General features: G+C 41.4%; 1 protein-coding gene across 3 annotated transcripts in view; it reads right to left on the bottom strand.

Annotated features, from left to right (window-relative positions):
• The window catches only part of RSPRY1 (ring finger and SPRY domain containing 1), a 44,483-nt gene that overhangs the window by 7,232 nt on the left and 16,341 nt on the right, over positions 1-20,910 (bottom strand). For all 3 annotated transcript variants that reach the window (XM_042918705.1, XM_042918706.1, XM_042918707.1), the window contains exons 3-13: positions 18,560-18,612; positions 17,773-17,885; positions 16,351-16,477; positions 15,250-15,308; positions 13,282-13,348; positions 12,515-12,646; positions 11,023-11,138; positions 9,469-9,612; positions 4,730-4,841; positions 3,278-3,380; positions 2,788-2,940 (exon numbers count right to left, since the gene is read on the bottom strand). In XM_042918705.1, the coding sequence (XP_042774639.1) occupies positions 2,788-2,940; positions 3,278-3,380; positions 4,730-4,841; positions 9,469-9,612; positions 11,023-11,138; positions 12,515-12,646; positions 13,282-13,348; positions 15,250-15,308; positions 16,351-16,477; positions 17,773-17,885; positions 18,560-18,612 (1,179 nt within the window). The remainder of the gene's footprint in view (positions 1-2,787; positions 2,941-3,277; positions 3,381-4,729; positions 4,842-9,468; positions 9,613-11,022; positions 11,139-12,514; positions 12,647-13,281; positions 13,349-15,249; positions 15,309-16,350; positions 16,478-17,772; positions 17,886-18,559; positions 18,613-20,910) is intronic.

The raw sequence follows: 20,910 nt of genomic DNA, 5'->3' as shown, positions 1-20,910 counted from the left end.
TGGAAAGTAAGGTGTCAAAGAACCTCTAGGATTATGGCCAGGGAACCTGGAATGACAACGGAGCTCAGACAAAGGAAGACAGTAGTTCCCCTCTAACCCTGTCTGTGACTAGGTTCACCATATAGTCTGTTTTTCTTTTGTGTGTATTTGAAGTTTCCAAATAATAAAAAGGTTAAGAAGGAGAAAAAAAAAAGAGTGAATAAATGAATGAGAATTAGAGACAGAGAGTATATACAGAGAGTATATAGAGCAATTTACAAAATCCCAGAAAGCAACAGGGCCATGATCTCCTACCATGAAGCCAGAAAGGAATATATTCCAGTGAATAAACAAACACAAGCCGAATATAAGCTTTTGGAACACAGGCTGAAAATATTAACAGCATAGGAAATGGTCTCAGGCACATTCACACCTAATGCCACAATGAGGTGCAACTGAGATGTTAAAGAGGGGAAAGACAGTGGCAGGTTTCTGTGCCGTGGAGGACGCCACTCAATGAGCCTCCAGCAACTCCCGTGTTGGTGTCACTGTCAGAGACAGTGCAACGTAAGATGCCCTAACCTGGAACTCTGCTCTTACTCAAGGCAGGCTGCATCTGGGTGCTGACCTGACAGGGTACTGAGTACTTGGAAGCTGCCCGTAAAAGGAGACTTTTGAACAGCTGGCACCTATTGCCATCTGACTTTCACAAAGCTTAATTCTGCAGGGGGTGGTCCTCTAAATGCTGTTGCTGTTTTAACTAAGGCCAGCCTCCAGGGGAACTCCTGGAGCCTGCCCTCACTTTTCAGGGTATACGTCACAAGGCAGGCTTAGTGATGGGCCGCCTCCAGTGAGACAGGCTAAATTAAAAAGGAATGAGGTATGAACAGACAAGAGAGGTATTACTTCAGACTTTCACTAAATTCAAGAGGAATTTAAAGTTCATAATCTCTGTCAGGCACCAACACAAGTTGAAGGGAAGTTCTAGGAATGAACCTCAGGTCCCTGAGCTGGTATGTAAGGGGCCCTTCTGTTCTTGTGATATTACGGAGGTTCTGCCATAGCAGGCAATGCTGCTGGGTCACTCTGTGACCTTTTCTGGTTCGTTTGCAAATTGTTGAGCCGCTCTTCAGGCTTGAGACACTACGTCCAAGGTGAAGCATGGCCCAGAAGGGCTGTTTATAGACCTGCTTTTTGAGCCAAAACAGGAGCTAGGATTATAACAGTATGTTACATATACCTTCCGGGGCATGACAGCCCAACACTGACCGCACCATGGCCAGTGTGATCTCTGTCATTGATATAATACATGTGGCAAGAATCCCCTTCCCCACAGGGATCTAGAAAACTGCTGTTAAAAAATGATAAGCTTTGGTTCATATTGTGAAACAAGCTTCAAGTTCAGATCATTACCAGGAAGCAGCTTGAGTCTTTCTCAGCTTAAGGAACAGACCACGTTCATCTCATAAGAAAGAAAAGCAGATACTCTTCCAAGGAGATAACTAATGTCTATCACACTTTTCGGCAAAGAAAGGCTGTGGAATTTTATGCAAGATGGCATTCACTGTCCTAATGGCTGTAGAACAGTGCTGGTAGTGCAACAGTATGTTTCTGGAGCGCCTGGTTGGCTCAGTCGGTTGAGCGTCCAACTTTGGCTCAGGTCATAATCTCATGCCTCATGGGTTCGAGCCCTGCATCAGGCTCTGTGCTGAGAGCTCAGAGCCTGGAGCCTGCTTCAGATTCTGTGTCTCCCTCTCTTTCTGCCCGTCCCCTGCTTCATGCTCTCTGTCTCTCAAAAATAAAGAAATGTTAAAAAAAAAAAAGAGAGAGAGAGAGAAGTATGTTTCAACAAACTCCAAAGTTAAAAGCATATCTGCTAAAAAATGTACTTGATTTCCTAATGTTTAAGATTTTTCATTGACATTCAGGTAAAGTTAGTTTGCAGTTTGTGTGTTTGTGCATGTGTTATATTGCCTGGTTTTTATACCGATATTATTTAGCTCATAAAAATTATTTGGAAGTGCTCTTTCCTTCTGGTTCTGAAACATTTTAAATAGTGATATTTAAATAGTTATCTTTTGGGGCGCCTGGGTGGCGCAGTCGGTTAAGCGTCCGACTTCAGCCAGGTCACGATCTCACGGTCCGTGAGTTCGAGCCCCGCGTCAGGCTCTGGGCTGATGGCTCGGAGCCTGGAGCCTGTTTCCGATTCTGTGTCTCCCTCTCTCTCTGTCCCTCCCCCGTTCATGCTCTGTCTCTCTCTGTCCCAAAAATAAAAAAAAAAAAAAAAAAAAAAAAAAAAAAAAAAAAAAATAGTTATCTTTTATTTAAAAATGTGGTGAAGGGTGCCTGAGTGGCTCAGTCAGTTAAGTGTCCGCCTCTGCTCAGGTCACGATCTCGAAGTTCATGAGTTTGAGCCCTGTGCCGGGTTCTGTGCCGACAGCTCAGAACCTGGAGCCTGCTTTGGATTCTGTGTCTCCTTTTCTCTCTGCCCCTCCCCCACTCGTACTCTGTCTCCATCTCCAAAAATAAATACATTAAAAAAAAAATGTGGTGGAAATCTCCTGTGAAATCACCCAGGTCTGGTGTGTTTTGGGGGACATATCTCTTATTTCATTTCAATTAATTTTGTAATAATAACTGGTTAGTTTATATCTCTTCCGGGATTTGTTTGAGTAATTTATATTTCCTAGGAGGTCATCCATTTTATTCAGGTCTTCAAAATTATTTGTAAAAAGTCTTTCAGGAACTGTTTCAGCTTCTTATGAGATGCACGTGAAAGTCTACAGTTAGTCTAAGCAGATTCCTTACCTTGGCAAAATGATTTTCTCTTCAGCTGTGAGGAAGGCGTAGTCATTAAAAGTGCTAAATTTCATAGATGGTGGATATTTGAATGGTTTCGCTCCAAAATTGAACTCACATTGTTGATATGACATGAAACTAGCTGCAGCAAAAAATCCAGATCTACAAGTGAAAAGGAGTACAGAGGTCAACAGAATTCATGAAAACAAAGTAAAGCTCATACATGGAAGTGGTTTTTAGACATTATCCCCTAGTAGAAAGGAAGGGTAATGGATTCTGTTTACTAACCTAGACAGGACTGTGACCCTGACAATGTCCTAACCTCATCTTCTTATATTAAGCTTCAGGATGGTTATAGATATGATCAAATGGGTCCTTAATTACTCTAAATAAAATGATTTCTCATCACAACTGACTACATAAATGGACAAAGTCTTTTTCTGGAGAAAAGTGAATTCCATGCATCTACTCAAATTTTTGACTGAGGAAAGCTACTTACACAGTAGATGAAAAGACTTGCTTCTCAGGAGGCAGCTGGTTGCCATTTAAAAAGAAGATCATTTGCTTTTCATTCAAGTCTAACAGAAATCCTACTGTGTCTCCTACAGGAGAAAGTGAAACATGCTAAGGGTTAGGGTGTATACTACTACCAGGATTCTGCTCAGTGTCTCAAGGGTTTTAGTCATTGTATCAAGTCAAGTCTGCATCTGTAGCTATGTATCAACACATTCACCAGTCTTGCTTCTTCTGCAACTGGTCTAATATTTTAGACTACGATTAAGAAGAAAATGCTGCTGGGGCACTTGGGTGGCAAAAAAGAGCACGGATTCTCTCCCTCTCTGTCTGCCCCCTGGCACACATACTCTCTCTCTCTCTCTCAAAATGAATAAATTTCACACACAAAAAAATCATGTTATTTAATAACCTGGAAATCTGTTCAAGGCATAGGAGTGAGACAATAACAAAAAACACATACACCAAGTTTTAAGTGTTTAAAAAAAAAAAAATCTCTGGATGGAGGAATTATAAGGGATTTTCATTTTACTCCTTTCCCCTATTTCCCAAATTTTTATGCTAAACATATTACTTCAGTAATCTTTTTTAAAATTATTAGAAAATAAAAATGAGACAGTCTTTGCTGACAGTGCCTCTTTTTTTTTTTTCTTAAGTATTTATTTATTTATTTTGAGAGAGAGCATGAGCAGGGGAGGGGCAGAGACCAAGAGGGAGAGACAGAGAGACAGAATCCCAAGTAGGCTCCATGCTGTTAGCATGGATCCCAGCACGGGGCTCGACCTCACGAACCGTGAGATCATGACCTGAGCCGAAATCAAAAGTCAGACACTTAACCGACTGAGCCACCCAGGTGCCCTCAACTCATCCTTAAAAGCTGCTCTAGTGGGGCCCAGAATGTGGCCACTGAATAGTGCCTATTCCATAGCCACCTGGCCTCTAAAAATATCCTCATTTTACTGGCATTACAATATCAGTGTCCTCAATATCTCCCTGAATGCTTTGATTCAAAGCATGTATCTAGAGGGGCGGCTGGCTGGCTCAGTTGGTGGAGCGAGTGACTCCTGATGTTGGGGTTGTGAGTTCAAGCCCCAGTTGTGTATAGAGATTACTTAAAAATAAAATCTCAACAAAGAAAAAAAAAAAAAAAAAGCATATACCCAGAGAGAAAACTAGAATTCATATTAATCTTATCATTTTCCCCACTGAATTAAGAATTCTATAGTCTGAAATGCTTTTGCAAAAGGAAGGGCTCTACCAGAGGTGAACTCATCAGAACGCTGTTTACATCTATGAGGGGGAATACAAAGGCTCATATCCCTTTTCATGTTACATCTTCTTCCATTAAAACATTTTAAGGCCCAACATAATAGATGCCTTCATCATAACCAGATGTCTGGACCCAGTCGATAAATTCATGACAGAGAGGAACGGGTACCTTCTTTCCAGCACGGGTGTAGATGAGGCTTACTCCTGGCATTGTACCAAATCAGCTGCCGGCAGCCGTCGTAGGCACAGGAGTATTCATCGTCCCCAATGCCATAGCCTTCCTGGAGGGAGATAGGGCCCAGAAGATCAGCAAGGCTCTGCCTGCTGCGTTCTGAGAAAAGACGGTGTGTCTTTTGTAACCATAGACCTGGTGGCTGGAATTCTAAGCTTTCCGGATGAAGGGAGCCTATGGTTCTTAGAAGATACCAAAATGCTGACCCGGAAGCCTGGCTCTCCATGACTGGATAATGACCTCACCAACAAATTTGTTAGTTCTTTTAATTCTCATGAGCCACCATAAGGCTGATGGCATCCTGCTCCACTTTAAGAGGAGATAAAGGCTCAGAGAGGTCAACCACATCACCCAAAGACAAATCATTACTAAGAAAGCCACGTTTGGACCTTGGACTCTTCTGATCCTAAGAATGGTGTGCTTTCTACTTCACTGTGGCTGGGAAAACAACTTTCTTGCATGTAGTAGACTTCAAAACAACCACATACACGGAGATTTCAAAACTGGACACAAGAAAAAGGTTATAGTGGGCAGTCAGCTAATAGCTATTCGGAGGTGGGCTCAACTCGAGCATCATACAAGTCCTCGGCAGCTTCTTTTATTTCTTATTGCCTTTTAATTATTTCACAATTATTTTATTGTTAAAAGGGTGGATGGGATCTTAAATTATTTTAAGTGCTTATGAAAAAATAGAACAAACAGAAGAAGCATGCAGATCAGACAACTGCTATCTTTAAAGGTTCATGGTGAAAGATTCTTAGTGGGCCAAATCCAAGTAAGATTTCAGGTCCTTGGTGATGTTCTGCTTGTTCTCTGGAATAAACAATGCAGTGAGGAGATCAGAGAAAAGGCTCGAACATATTCCTTGACTACTTCGGACTACAATATACTGAATTCTCATGAGTGTTCTCCAAAGTGAGGCTTCTGAACCAGCTGTTCTGAATGCACTATTCAGATTATTCAAGAGTTAAATGAACTTTCATCTACCTGTCGTTAGGCAGAGAAGAAATTCATCAGTTGACTAGAAAGAATACCTCGCTATCCCTCCTTTCCAAGCCTGAACAAGGAAAAATTGTTTTTTATTTTATGCGTGTTGGTCATAGGCAAAAGGCAAGCAATTCACTTTCTAATGTACTACCAAGTCCTCTGTGGAACAACGTGAAGACATTCCTAGAAGATTTCTAGCCAGAAGAGTTGGTTAAGATCAGACTTTTACCATGCAATGTCTTCCATGCCAGGATGAATTTCACTGGAGAGTGGCACTGTGGGACAAAGGTGGAACTGTAATAATTTCAACCAGAGCTCAACGTCTACAGGCTAAGAAGTAGGTACTTCTACCAAGCAGAGATACACTTGGAAAAATCCCTTTGAGTTGACATCTCTGAGAGTGAGCTAGATGCCCTACACCCTCTGTCAACCTGAAAACATTCCCAGCAGGATTGTGGTTTCCAGCTGAGACAGATAAATGGGAGAACAGGGTAGCTAGCTTAGTACTTGGAGTAATAATTTTGATATGCTTGTTTATGGTCATGTATATTTTAGTAACGGAAACATTACTGAAAACAAAAAGTTTAATCCATAGCTTGCCATTCAGGAAATATTTTGAATTCTTTCCCCTTTTTTTTTCTGCTGTCCAGCATCCCAACCCCTTCCTGTTTTAGGGAATTTAATGAAGATACAATGTCCTGCCTCCCGCTCAGGAGTTGGAGGGGTAGGATTTAACCTAGGCTTGGCCAGCTGGATCCGTCCAGCAGACACCTAGCGTGGTAGGAGTGACCCACACGGAGGAATGGTTAGGACTGGTTTGTGGCAGAAATGTTGGCATCTTAGCGCCTAAAACACTGGCTGTTGTACTTCCTGTCTCTTGGCTCTCTGATGTTGCCTTGGTGCCTGTCTAGTTCCCAAACTCCTCAACAGCCTGGGAGTTCCCAATAGGCTTCTGAGTTATTCCCTTTTTCTGTTTCAGAAAGCAGACTCATTTTCTCCACGGGACGAGGCTACTCCAGGGGAAGGAGCATGGGTTATCTTGACCAGGGTCTCGATTCTTCTCTAGCACTTGGAGGCCAGGTGACTTCGGGTAAGTTTCTAAATTTATTTGTCTGAACCTCACTCTCATCTTTAAATGAGAGAATAATACCTTCCCAAACTCTCAAAAAGATTAGAGATAGTACGCGAAAGTATGGTAGATGTTCATGAAAAGGCAAAAGTTATTTCAGATAACTCAAAATGCACCCTTAAAAACTTGTTTCACCCAAACCTCCATAAAAATACACAAGACCAACTATTCTGTAGGTGACCTGAACAAGAACCGTCCTTAAGCTTCTCATGTGAATGAGAGCCCAACACTTTTATCATCCTTTCAAAACTGAAGCCCAAGCAGTAAGAGTTAAAAGAAGAGGCACTGTGGATTGACTTCAAGTCATTAGAGACTGTGTGTATCCTAGGGATGACTTATTGCATAAAACCACACCCCGTCTGTACAGGCAAGAAAAAAAAAAAAAAAAAAAAAAAAATCAGAATTACCAGAACGTCCATTTGAAGCAAAGTTGTAAGTATGGCAACATGATTAAAATCCTACGTTTGGGAAAAGAGGTATCAGATTTCATTGACTTCTAATAGAGAATCAACAAGTACTTAGATCAGGAAAAAAATGTTTTTTGATTAAAAAACATTTTTTTTTAATTTATTTATTTTGAGAGGAGAGAGAGCACACACACTGGGGAGGGGCAAAGAGATGGGGAGAGACAGAGAATCCCAAGCAGGTTCTGCACTGTCAGCACAGAACTCGACGCAGGACTCGAATTCATGAACCATAAGATCATAACCTGAGCTGAAACCAAAGAGGTGGATGCTTAACAGACTGAGCCACGCCGGCACCCCTGGTTTTGATTTTTAAAGGAAGAAATTAAAAGTCTGTCAAGCAATTTAGAGGATAGGAAAACAGCATTTTAAGGATCTTAATTTGAGGAGCCAAAGTTTCTGCAATGATATGGCAGAAATTAGTGGCAGCCTCACTGGTAAATAATAAAAAATTTTAATATTAAAAAAAATTTACAATATCAAGAATTAGATATACTACACATAGACTCATGGGCGGCGGGGGCGGGGGGGTACGGTGGTGGTGCTGCCGCCAAATGACGAGAAACAAATGTTTTCCTAGAGCTTCCTCCCTAGAGATTTCCATCTTTCTTCTAGTTCTGGAACAACTTTTTTTACACCCAAATGAGGAACCTAGCTAATTCTCTGAGATTCTTTCCGTTTTCAAATGCAAAGAAGATGACTCTTATAGAACAGGAAGGAGCCTGAATTCTAGTCCAATATTCTTTAGGTCCTCCCAGTCTCCATTTGTCATATGTGAAATGGACGTGGTGGCAGTACAGGCTGCTGTGGGAGTCAGAGGAAGGGCTCCAAAATGACAACGCTCTGGAAACAAACCTTTTTGCCCCCTAAGGTCTAAAAAATTGTCTTCGGGACCTCCTTTGGGTCAGATTGTCAGGATAATTGATGCTACCTGCTTTAAATCAGTGCCCAAGGTGGGAAGTAAGAGACTAACCAGCACTGTTCTCCAGACCCGTGTACTTCTGACCACATGGTGCCACAATAAAGCCTCACGCATCCAGGTGTTAATTAAGGTGCTGTCAGTGAGGAGGCCCTTCATCAGAGAAAGGTCCCGACAAAAGCAACAGCAGACTGGGGTCTAGTTTTCTATCCTGGACAAGAATCTGACCTCTCCACTGACTCTCTTCCTCCAGTTGTCTCTCCAGCAAGGAGTTTAGTAAAAGGCCATGCACAATTCTAAGATGCTACACAGCCTTGCTGAAACGGTCCTTCCGAAACTATACCTATAGCAGGCAAGCAGAGTTTGGTTTTGTTGGTTCACTTCTAACACCCAACCTAGCACCTTACAGATGGGAGACTACTGTTTAAATTAGCAAAATAATCCAAAGTGTTTTCCCAGTTCAAAGGGTAAAAATCATACATCCACACAAAAGATTCCAGATCAAAACTGGATTGATTCCAAACAGCTTAAAATTGGAAAAACACAAGAAAGTCGATCAGGCTGGGCATCAGAAGGGCATAAATTGGCAAGAAATTAATATCTATAGGAAAGAGAGGAAGCCCTGCCCTCACACTCGAGCAGCGGTAGCTGAATCCTGCTTCTTCTAGTGGAATTCATCTTCCCTCTTACCTGCCAGCTTTCTACAACAAAAGATAAATACTAAATATTGAAAACAAATGTGCCTACCAATCACAAGATAAAAGTCAAGTTAAAGAAGTCAAGCCAATATTTAGTATTTTATGAAAGGAAGAGAATTCCTACAAGTTTCTTAAAGCTTAAATGCAAGGTAAAAGTCATGCTGGGTCCCAATACGAAAACCAAGCCAGCAATGTGGCTGGGGGAGGAGACACCCTACAGAGACAAAGGACACAGCCAACCTGTAGGCAAAAACGAATGTGAACTTGAAACTCGAGGGGGAAAAAAGCTGACGGGCGGTTTCACTTGTGTTTCGCTTTTTCTGAATCCATTCGGCACCCCCTGTGTGAGGGATCTGGCAGCACGTGGTGCACCCCGAGGCACGATGACGCTGCAAGCCTACCTGAAAAAGCCGTGTCCTCCACCCGCTCACCAAAAGCCTGAGGTTGGCCCTGTTCACACAGTTCTCTAGGGTACTCACGTGATTGAGAAATTTGCTGTCTCGCGTGGCCCAGCCGATCTGCATGACGCCAGAAGTGACCACAGTGACTTCGTAGTACCACACCCCAGCATCCACGCAGAAGGTGCAACGCACGCTTTCAAAAGAGGAAGCATCACAGCGAGCCTGGCAAAACCAAAGCGGGTCATAGTCTACCATCAATGCCTGGAGACCGCCAAAGACAAGTGACTGCTCAGAGGTGGAGTCTTTTTCCTTATCGAAGCTTCTGGTGGATGGTCATTTCCTTCTCTGTGCATCCCCAGGTACAAAAAGTGCAAAACAGAATGAAGCACACTCTGTTTTATGGTTTTATCCCCAAGGAGTCCTAACAGGGTTGAAAGGCCTCAAAGATGGCCACAGGAAGAATTAACGAGGGCTCCTGCTTCTTTTTGAAGTACTTACAGGTATTTACCTTCACAGTGGAATCTTTTACAGATGCATTAACATGGCCTTAACCTGCACTTGTTAGTATGGAGACAGAGAAGGACATTGAAGGGTATAAGACGGGATACCCCAAGATAATTTAAAGCAGAAAACTACGGAGGCATTTGGCAATACGCAAGATCAAAGAGCTGTCTGCAGCCACTCTTCAAACAGTTCTTTAATCTTGACATGTCTAGTGCCTTATGGTGCCTTCTTGTACAGAAGCAGCGTTCACCAACGTGCACCACAAAATCGGCAACATTTCCAACACACGGGGAAGAGGGGGAACATTAGACAGAATACAACTGGTTATGCAGGGATTTAAAAAGGAAGGGCTTCTTTAGGAAACACTAGTCTTTGTACCTTTAGCTGAATAAAATGGCAGAGATTGAAAACAGACATATTTACATCAAATTTTCTTTCTTTTTAAAAAAAAAAATTTTTTTTTAATGTTTTTATTTTTATTTTTGAGACAGAGAGAGACAGAGCATGAGCAGGGGAGGGGCAGAGAGAGGGGGAGACACAGAATCTGAAGCAGGCTCCAGTCTCTGAGCTGTCAGCACAGATCCCGATGCGGGGCTTAAACTCACAGAGTGTGAGATCATGACCTGAGCTGAAGTCGGACACTCAACTGACTGAGCCACCCAGGCGCCCCCATCAAATTTTCTATAGAGAACAAACAATTGCTGGAGGGGAGGTGGGTGGAGGGATGGGTTAAATGGGTGATGGACATTAAGGAGGGCACTGGTTGTGATGAGCATTGGGCGTTGTATGTAAGTGATGCATCACTAAATTATATACCCGAAACTAATATTAACACTGTATGTTAACTGGAATTTAAAGAAAACTTGAAGCTACAAAAAAAAAAAAAAAAATCAAATTGTCAAAAAATATTATAGTGCTTACTTGCTATGAGTATAGCACGTGTGGGATATAAAAGACTAAGTAATATCCCAAACACCTTCTGTCTGCCAGTTCTACCTCTAAACACTCTTGGAGTATGAAATGAACTTCCATCTATTCTGCAAAAAATTGCTTTTTTGTTGAGAACCAGGGTGTGAAAATGAGACCAAGATTTCTTCCCCCTGAATGTTCCATCCATGAAAGCTTTACCTCCAAGCCATGAGGCGAGATCTTCAGGTACTCGCTGACATCGTTGCTATTCAGCATGGCCCTAATGCTATTCAAGTCCACTTTCTCATAGGTCAGCTGCCTACTGTCTTTTAAAACTGCAAAAGAAAAAGTGGTCATGTTTCTAAGGCAGGCTGTTGTGGGGAAAAAGCTAGTGTCATCACTGGCTGCCATTCTAGTTAAGGGGAGGTGCTCAGAAATGGCAGAATTGGTAGGGAGACTTAAAGACCTTGGCTCTGTTGCTGCACGACCACATGAGGATCAATTAAGCAAAAGTTAGGACAGGCTAGGACAGCACTGTGAGGTTCACGCTTCTGCTCTCTGGATTTGTTATTTTGCATGCAACCAAAGCCAAACTATACTTTCTAAGAACGATTCTTTCACTGGCACCACACAGGCTGTGCACAAAGCAACTCCCCACAGTGCTGTGGCAGGAGCAGGGGGTGCACACGTCCAGCCGTGCTTCTACACAGTGCTAACTCTGGAGGGGGAGTGAGGATTAGTAGTAGGGGTAGTTTTAGTTCTAGCAGCTGTTGGAAGGGAACAAGAAAAGCTGGGAGCAACCCTCCTGACATAGGTAAGACGCGTCTTGAGTTTTGAAGAGCCAAGTTAGGATAAGGAGGAGAGTAAAGACAGAGAACTCCAAGTGAGGGAAAGGCCCAGAGGCAGGAATGACTGGGGACCGCTTATAAGACAGTGAGGAGATAGTTTGTGTCAGAAGAGTTGATTAGACACTGCTATTTTTTAAAATTTATTTTTGAGAGAGAGACAGAGACAGAGAGAACAGGGGAGGGGCAGAGAGAGAGGGAGACACAGAATCTGAAGCAGGTTCTAGGCTCCAAGCTGTTAGCACAGAGCCCAACATGAGGCTTGAATTCATGAACCGCAAGATCATGACCTAAGCCGAAGTTGGATGCTTAACTGACTGAGCCACCCAGGTGCCCCACTGCTATTTTTTTAAATGTTTACTTTTGAGAAAGAGGGGGAGAGAGAGAGAGAGAGAGAGAGAAACAGAGTCTGAGCAGGCGCATGCACATGGGAGAGGAGTGGAGAGGAAGAGGGAGACAGAGAATCCCAAGCAGGCTCCATGCTATGAGAGCAAAGTCCGATGCTGGGCTCAAACTCATGAACCATGGGATCATGACCTGAGCTGAAATCAAGAGTTAGACGCTTAACTGACTGAGTCACCCGGGCACCCCTAGACACTGCCATTTGATTAATGGCCCTGATGCAGCAGGAAGTAGGGTATCAGTAAAAGTCTGTGAACAGAAAGAGTGCTGGAATTAGAAGCATTCCATATAATTCTTATCTAGAGGGTCCCTAGAATGTTTTTCTGCTAGAATACAGCCAAGCTACAGTATAGGACCTTATAAGGTAAGTGTCACATTCACTACAGAATAGTGGTCCTGTGTAAGAAATGGGTTTGGAAGGGGAAACAGGCTTTTTCCTTTTTGGAAGGACAATTGCTACTTACAGAGATTGTCTAAGCTCCACTGGGCACAGAACCCGACCTGACGTTTCAGATAATCAGGATCATCAGCCCAGGACTCCAATGTGACAAGCCGGTCACTAATACTGGATTCAGAGATAGTCAATTTATTTTCACCTGTTTGGGAAGACATAAACCTTGAATTAACCATGAAAGGGTAGGATGATTTGCTGGGCAGGTAAGGGGTGGGAAGGAGTGAGGACAGGCAATTAGAAAACTTGGAAACTAGAATAAGGACATAGCCCAGGAGCCTTGACTACTTTCTGGGAAGTAGCAATCTCATCACTAATGTTTTTTTTCTTTTTTAGGTTTATTTATTTTGCATCAGAGAGAGAAAGAGAGAGAAAGTGCAAATGGGGGAGGGGCAGAGAGAGAGGGAGAGAGAATCCCAAGCAGGCTCAGTGCTGTCAGAGCAGAGTCTGATGCAGGGCTCAATCTCCTGAATTGTGAGATCATGACCTGAGCAGAAGTTGGACACTTAACTGACTGATTCACCCAGGCACCCCTCATCATTAACTTTTTAGCTATAAAAAGTCAGTAACCATGGTCATTAAGCTTTGATTCTTAGGTGAAAAACTCTTGGCTTTTGTCCCTGTTATATCTCACTGGCCTTGAAGCGTCTACCCAGACAAATACGGAACGTGTACCTGTTTGATGGGGCTCAAAGCATAAGCTCATCCAGTAAGTAATAAAAATAAGATTTTTAACAGCCAATTCAGAAGATCATTAGTGCAAGAAGTCACTATACCTACTTGTCTGTGCAAACTTTTCCAGCGCAATAAGTGCAAAGAGCATGACTGTGGGGTGGGACTGTAGCTTCTGAAAGACAACAAAAGACAGAGAAACATAAAGCAAAAACATCATTCCCCTGCAGAGGCGGCGAGTTACCAATTTCTTCTTCTTACCCAATATGTGCTTGATTTTTTTGGAGCAACCAGAAGAGTTTTACTCATTTGAGTCCTTAATCCTCTGTTTGCTAATACTGCTAGTAATAAGGAACCAAGACAGAGTCTCATAAAATTGTATATTATTTTCTTGAAGCCACCGGGTTCATTTACAGATATGCAAATTTCAGAAGTATTTTGTTAAATGCACTGTGTTATTCCACTTAGTAACATTTATATTAGGGCTTTGTGAAAGAAAACCATGCGGATTCTTACAGTGATTTAAGCAAGCCAAACAGAAACCTAGAATTGTAGCTAAGAATGACTTTTATTCAGAAGCCTTAAAGGAACCACACATTACTACCAGGTTCCAAAATTATAAATGATGGAATGAATACCTTATGGCTTAGTTTTCAGTCTGTTCTCTGCAAGGAAATCCACAAATGCTAATGGTAGGTGGGACAGCGCTCTTTAAATTACATTTAACTTCACATCACATGCGTTCATCATTTAAAGAAAAACCTACCTGCTTAACATCACACCTTCTCAGAGCCATCCTTTACCGCAGCTACGTTAGCAGCTTGCAAAGGAGCTCTAGAACATCAGGTGATTCCTACTCACTTCCCTGGGGCTCAAAGGTTCTGCAACTCTCATGCAACCACCAGCATGCCCTGTAGCAAAGCCTGTTCGGTACCCTGCTTCCTGCCATATCCACTCTCAATTCCTCAGTCTGGTTTTTCAGGCCCAGAGCCCTCCCCATCAGGATGTTCAGGCCTGTCCTCCTGTCTCTAAACACTGTCTCCTGAACAGACAATTCTCTGTAATATGCCAGGAGCATGGTCATTTCTATCTCTGAGCTTCTGCTGGTGATGGGCCCTTAGCCAAAACCCATTTTTCCTTCCAGTGTGCACAAATCCTAACCTATGATGTGACCTAGCTGAGATGCCACCTTCATCTGGAAGCCTGTCTCCCATGGCTCTCCTGGCCCTTACCACCACCATCTTCCACCTCCCCATCACCTTCTCAGTACTCTTATGGCACTTAGTCTGAGAGAGGGGATTTTGCCCTTGATCATGCCCTGTCATAAAATGGAGGCCAACTGTCTTGTCCGAGTAGTTCTGTTCCCCCAGTTAACCAGGAAACTTCTTAAGGGCAAAGGACTGGTTATACTACTTTTGTATCCCCACAGGGCTTGCTTAGCATAGTGGGGTGTGTCTTAGGTACATATCATATAAGTATTGAAAAATAAGGTCTTTGAGATTTTGAAGAAGGCCAATGCTCAGGAGGCCTGCAGAAATAACTTTAACAAATACAGACCAGTCAAGTCTGCAGTCCAGCAGTGTAAGAGATCTGACAGTACAACCTCAGCAAACCGCAAGCTTCACAGACAATAGATCAAGTACTCCACGACAACAGTTATAAGAGCAGTAGCCAGAGGGGGAGGGAAGAAGTGGAGATTTGTATGCACTGGCAATCTGACCTGACAGTTTCCTGGCTTGGAATGCCATGTAATTTTGTTTCCGCTGCAGAGCTCCCTACTACCATTTGGCCGACCCTAAGGACACACACACAAAAGCCAATCATAGCAGCTATCTTAGGACTAAATTTAAAACCAGACCAACTCAGCTGCTTTTGCTTGCAATAAATTCCTATCCCGCCCTCATCTTTTTTTTTCTTTTTTTTGAACATAGGAGGGAATAGATAAACACTCAGGAAACACCTGCAAATAAAATTTATAACTGATTCCATTCTCTGTGCCAGTGGTTAAGCTGGCAATTTTAGAAAAATGCACAGTTGTAGATGACTAAGAATAACTGGCTTTGATGCCTCACTTACCAGACACTGTAGCAAATATTCCAGTATTCCTGGGCTAAGTAAGCCTATACTTGCAGGACCTGGACAAACATAACAAACACAAGATACAATGAAATGGGCCATATTCTTTTTCATCAGTAACTAATAACAGTAAAATTGTTTTTTAGAACTCTTTGACAAGGTACTCTCACGCACAGTGTCTGATTCAAGCCTCCTGCTCTGAGGCAGGGAATAGTACTGTTTCTATTTCACAGCTGAGCAATGGAGCCCACAGTGAAGTCACTCATTCTGGTGCATTTGGGGTGCACATGGCAGAATCGGAGGCAGTACCCACGGGTCCGGATTTGGAATCCATTGTTTCTTCCACCATACAGGATTCTAACTAGCTGAGCTCTTCATCTGCACTTTGATGCTAACTTTCCTAAAGTGGGTAATGTTCATAAACAAGTTAAATATCTGCTTCTCTTCTCAGGAACTGCTCCAATGACAGTTCCTTTTCTTCTTCTCCTACCTTGTAGGTCTCTATTATCTAGCTAAACTCTATAAAGTGCATAAATGTATATTATCTATTATATGCATAAATATATACCTCCATAATCTTTATTTATTATACTGAATTTAACCTTTTATTCTTAATTTTAAAGCAAATGAGTACAACTTTTTCTTTTAAATGTCTCTCTGGGGGCGCCTGGGTGGCTCAGTCAGTTAAGCATCCGACTTCGGCTCAGGTCATGATCTCCCAGTACGTGGGTTTGAGCCCCATGTCGGGCTCTGTGCTGACAGCTCGGAGCCTGGAGCCTGCTTCAGATTCTGTGTCCCCCTCTCTCTGCCCCTACCCCACTTGTGCTCTCTTTCTCTCTCTCTCAAAAATAAACATTTAAAAATAAATAAATGTCTCTGAAAATCCTCAAAGCTAAATTAGATTGCATTCATCTCTTTGGACTTTGAGTACTTTTTTTCCAGTTAGCTCTTGTCCCTCAGTATTAATTAAATTAAATTAAATTTTTATTTTATTTCTTTCGAGACACTCCTTTTTGATACAGGTTTGATTAAAGACCTGCAATCTTCTCCATCATGTCAAAAAAACTGAAGATCTTTCTTGGTAGAGGTTTCCAGAGTTACCTGCTAGTTTCTCAGCCAAGCAACCTAGGACTGCAGATGTGTTCCTGTGTTTAGCAGGATGACCTGAGTCCTGGCAAGCTACTTCTCCATTTAAATTGAGAATTTCAGTCAATTTCTGGAGTGCATCCTAAAAACAAAAATGTACAAGGGAATTTGGTAAATATATCATCACTTAGGTTTTTTCCTCTAGGGGAATCATTTGAGACAAAAGCTATAGCCAGTTATGAAATTAACTCAGAATGCACATACAAAATGATACAATGCACCCAATGATACCAATGTTATTTGATCAACCTGGAAGTTTTCTTACATGAATTGCTAAATTCTACTTCATTCAAAATGTAAGGGCGCCTGGGTGGCTCAGTCGGTTAAGCGTCCGACTTCGGCTCAGGTCATGATCTCACAGTTCGTGAGTTCGAGCCCCGCGTTGGGCTCTGTGCTGACAGCTCAGAGCCTGGAGCCTGCTTCAGCTTCTGTGCCTCCCTTTCTCTCTGCCCCTCCCCTGCTCATGCTCTGTCTCTCTCTGTCTCAAAAATAAATAAACATTAAAAAAAAAAAAAAAAATGTACCAGTTGTATTAAAAAAATATGCTGTTTACTCCTGAATCATTAAACAGACTAAATCCACCCAAATGCCAATATGATTGATAATAATAGGGTCTTAGTGATGTTTAAGTAAAAGGTTACTTTTTTTTTTTTTTTTAATCAAGCAAGAACAAAGCTCACCAGAGTTTTTGAGGCAAATTATAACAGAAACCTCTCATAAGCCTAGGTAAAGGTCATTTCATCAGTGACTGGGCCAAAGGCTTTTCTCTTCTGTTCATAAGTTTTTCCATGTTGTGCCCAAATGTCTGAGGCTCAACCAAATGACAGATGCCAGCACCCAAAATTAAAAAAAAAAAAAAAAACAAAAACCCATTCCATAGAAGATATGGACTAAGGCAATGAAAGTTTGATACTTTTGTTCTATTTAAGGGAAAATCAAGGTCATACCAATCTTTAATATGTTAGACTCACAAGGGCTTTTAGTATAATAGCTTTTTCTCTTAATAGGAAACATTAAAGAAAACCTTTTGTTATGAGGAAATTTGTTTAGAGACAGGTAAGAAAATCAGCTCAGCAATTGAACATCGTCTTCCAACTTCAAGAAGATTGCTGTTTCAAATATAAATGTTTTAATTTTTAACATTTTAAAATTTTAAACCAAAGCTTTATAGTAAGTTAGTGATAGAAAGAGGATGTAGCACTTCATTAGAAATAAAAAAGTTTACATAATGCCCCTCAGTCAATATTCAGTCAATATTGAATGAAACAGACCACAAATGTATAAAGAGGAAATGCATTATATCAAAGGTTCTTTGTAGGCATTTATCCTGTGTTTAAGCATAGGTGACAGTTTCATTAAAGAGAAGTATTAACTTACTTTAGTGGGCAATGGACATTCATCTAGTAACAATGTTATAACAGCTGGTCCCAGTGGATCTTCCAATGGAATAACTCTAATTAAAGACTGGACAACATCCAACCATCCTTCATCTAAGAGCAAATCAATAAGATTATATGGTAGAGCCACTATTTCTAAAATGTGAAAATATATCACTTATAACACAAGGTGACTTTATATTAAAATAGAAACACTTTTGGCTTTCATCTTGTAGCTTTTAAGCAGTTAACATTTGGCATAGACAGTCATTAACTGTAGTCATCATGGTAGAACCAAAGATTCTTAATTTGCAGGAGCCTGGTGATTTGGGGGCATCTTTATTTGGAGAGAATTGAAGCTATGGTCCTGGGTTCTCAAATTATAATTAAAATAGTTTTCAGCATCTTGTTTATAACATAGGAGCGTACTGAGAAGATTAAATATCTGAAGCAGTTGGTTCTACTTTCAGAATGATACTTAGGAAATTAAGGGCCAAAAAACTACCCTTCCCATTCTGGAAGAGTTTTGGTCAAAGATCTGCCAATGCTCCCCCAAGTTCTCTTTTAATAATTTAGGTGAAATAAAACCGTTACTGAGAGGTGCAGCTACATATTCAGGATGCAATATATAGTGATTATTAATTTTTACCTTTGGATAGGAAAACTTCTGCACACGTTGGTCATGTGTATTAAGTACTTTTGGAATCTTTTATTTAAAAAAAAAGTGGCCATATTTTCCATAATTATGAATTCATTAGAAAATATTTTTTTAAAAATTTGAAAAATACCTGTTTCTGCCATTTCGTGCAATGTAATCATTGAATAGGGAGGTTCCTGATCACTGAAAAACAAATAGTCAACACATCAAACTTGAAGAAATAAGAAATGACAATTCCAAATAAAAATTCAAACTGACAGGGTGGTATAGAAAGAGAAAGAAGAAATGAACATGGAAGGTTGTGGAGAAAGAGATGGAAGAGACAACTGGAGATACACGCTGTGAGGACAAATATACACCACATGTGTTCATTTTCAAGACCAAGACCATCATCTGTGATGGCCCACAAATAAAAGGGGCGGGAGGGCATAGGCACGGACCACCACATGGCCTGGAGCAAAAGCATGGGACTAGAACTGGAGACTGCAGAACTACTTTCAGCTTTCCTCTAGAGGCCCAGTGCCAACCAAGATGAGCTAGGGAGGCCAAAGTCATCTTCCTCCAACTTACCTCAAAGAAACACCAGGAAGGGAGATTACAATCTCAACTGAGGATTTATGGAAGCAAGCGCCTACATAAACGTCTTCATTTTTAAGTGTTCTTCTGGGAGATAACACTATTTGCTTAAGTTTCATAAAATGGCAGTAGAAGAAAAAGAAACCAAACTTAATCAAGGAGATATTTAATATTGTAGATGATGCTCTAAAATGGCATTATAAACTGTAATTTAGTGGGTTTTCAATCTGTGATCCCAGGAATCTTAAGGAAGTGCTTTAGGGGAACTTCACTAATGAACGAAATATTTTCCATCAAACCATGGTAAATCTAATTACTTAGATCTAATTCAGGTTTATTTACATATCGTGACTCTCTGCTTTACTATGAAGAAACCTGTAAAAACTACTGTTTTCAATCATTTAATCCTCAGAATACTCTTATGATATGGAAATTATTAAGTTAATTTCAGGTACTCATTAGGTACTCGTTATCTGACATACCCTGTACCTTTCCATAACAAGGGAAAATTATCATTTAAAAGATTTGCCTTAGCGGCACCTGGGTGGCTCAGTTCCTTAAGCATCAGACTCTTGATTTCAGCTCAGGTAATGATCTCATGGTTTGTGAGATCTAGCCCTGCATGGGGCTCTGAGCTGACAGCATGGGGCTTGGGATTCTCTCTCTCCCTCTCTCTGCCCCTCCCCTGAATGCGCTCTCTCTCTCTCTCTCTCTCTCTCTCTCTCTCAGAAGAAATAACAAATAACCATTCAAAAGATTTGTCTTAAATGATGTAACTGACCAATTACAAATATTTCTGGAGAGCAATCTGGCAATAATGAAATTAAATGTCCCAACATGCGAGAGAAACTATTAACACAGGTAATAGATGTGTAGGAGATTATTTGTCATAATGCTATTTGTAGGAACAAAAATTTGGAATCAATGTAAGTGCCATCACCAGATAACAGGATAACAAAATATAAGACTTTCAAACATACAAAGGAATAATCTGCAGGACTCAGAAGGAGTTGTAGCTTGATACACAGCAACATAGGTCTCAAATAATGTTGACAGAAGTTAAAAACAAAGATTTATGTATCACTTATGTAAGTTTTTAAAATCACACACAAAATACTATTATAAACTTCCTATAGAGACACAAACATACATATGGCAGGCAGATTGGAAGAAAATAACCTTAAATTCACGAGAATGGTTACCCATTGATATTTGGTTAGTGGGTCAGGCAAAGGGGACAACAGGATTAGGGAAAAAGGAAAGAATAATAAAAATGTGGTAGAGTCAGTGACCAATGAGGACTACAACACCTCGATTCTACACAGATGCACTTTAAGGACACACACACATCCTTACATTCAAAAAACAAGATAAACTTCTCTGTGGAACAGAAATGCAGCAGAAATTCCTGGTGGGACGCAGGAGCTAAAGCTGCAGGACAATGGGGCTCACTGTCTGGAACTAGACAGAGGTGACCAGGAGCTCTATGCCTGCAGGGTAGGTAATGGGGACCAAAACCACACCTGTGCAAGGGATGGAACAGACTCAGGAAGTGAAGCTCAGATGGGGTTCCCCTCTCAGTGAAAGAAGTTGGAAAAAAGTTAGGAATGACAATCTGAGCTACAACTGATATCAAGCTGCAAGTCTCCAGTGACAGAAAAGGCAAAGAAAGCCATGTAGCAGGACTCAGGCTATGGGAACGCAGACCTGCCAATTTTAGGTTAAGTCGTAGACTGAAGGTAGATGGAGATAACAGCAAAAATGACAGGAAGAGAGACAGAATGACAGAGAGGAAGACAGAACAGACGCAGACACACACACACACACACACACACACACACACACACACAGTGAGGAAAAAACTTCCATCAGGAGGAGTCTGTAACTTAAAGTCCCAAACTATAT

This window comes from Panthera leo, chromosome E2 (assembly GCF_018350215.1).
Source record: "Panthera leo isolate Ple1 chromosome E2, P.leo_Ple1_pat1.1, whole genome shotgun sequence".
Taxonomy (NCBI): Eukaryota; Metazoa; Chordata; class Mammalia; order Carnivora; family Felidae; genus Panthera; species Panthera leo.
The sequence above is the reverse complement of the archived record's forward strand: the minus strand, read 5'-3'. Positions and strand labels throughout refer to the sequence as shown.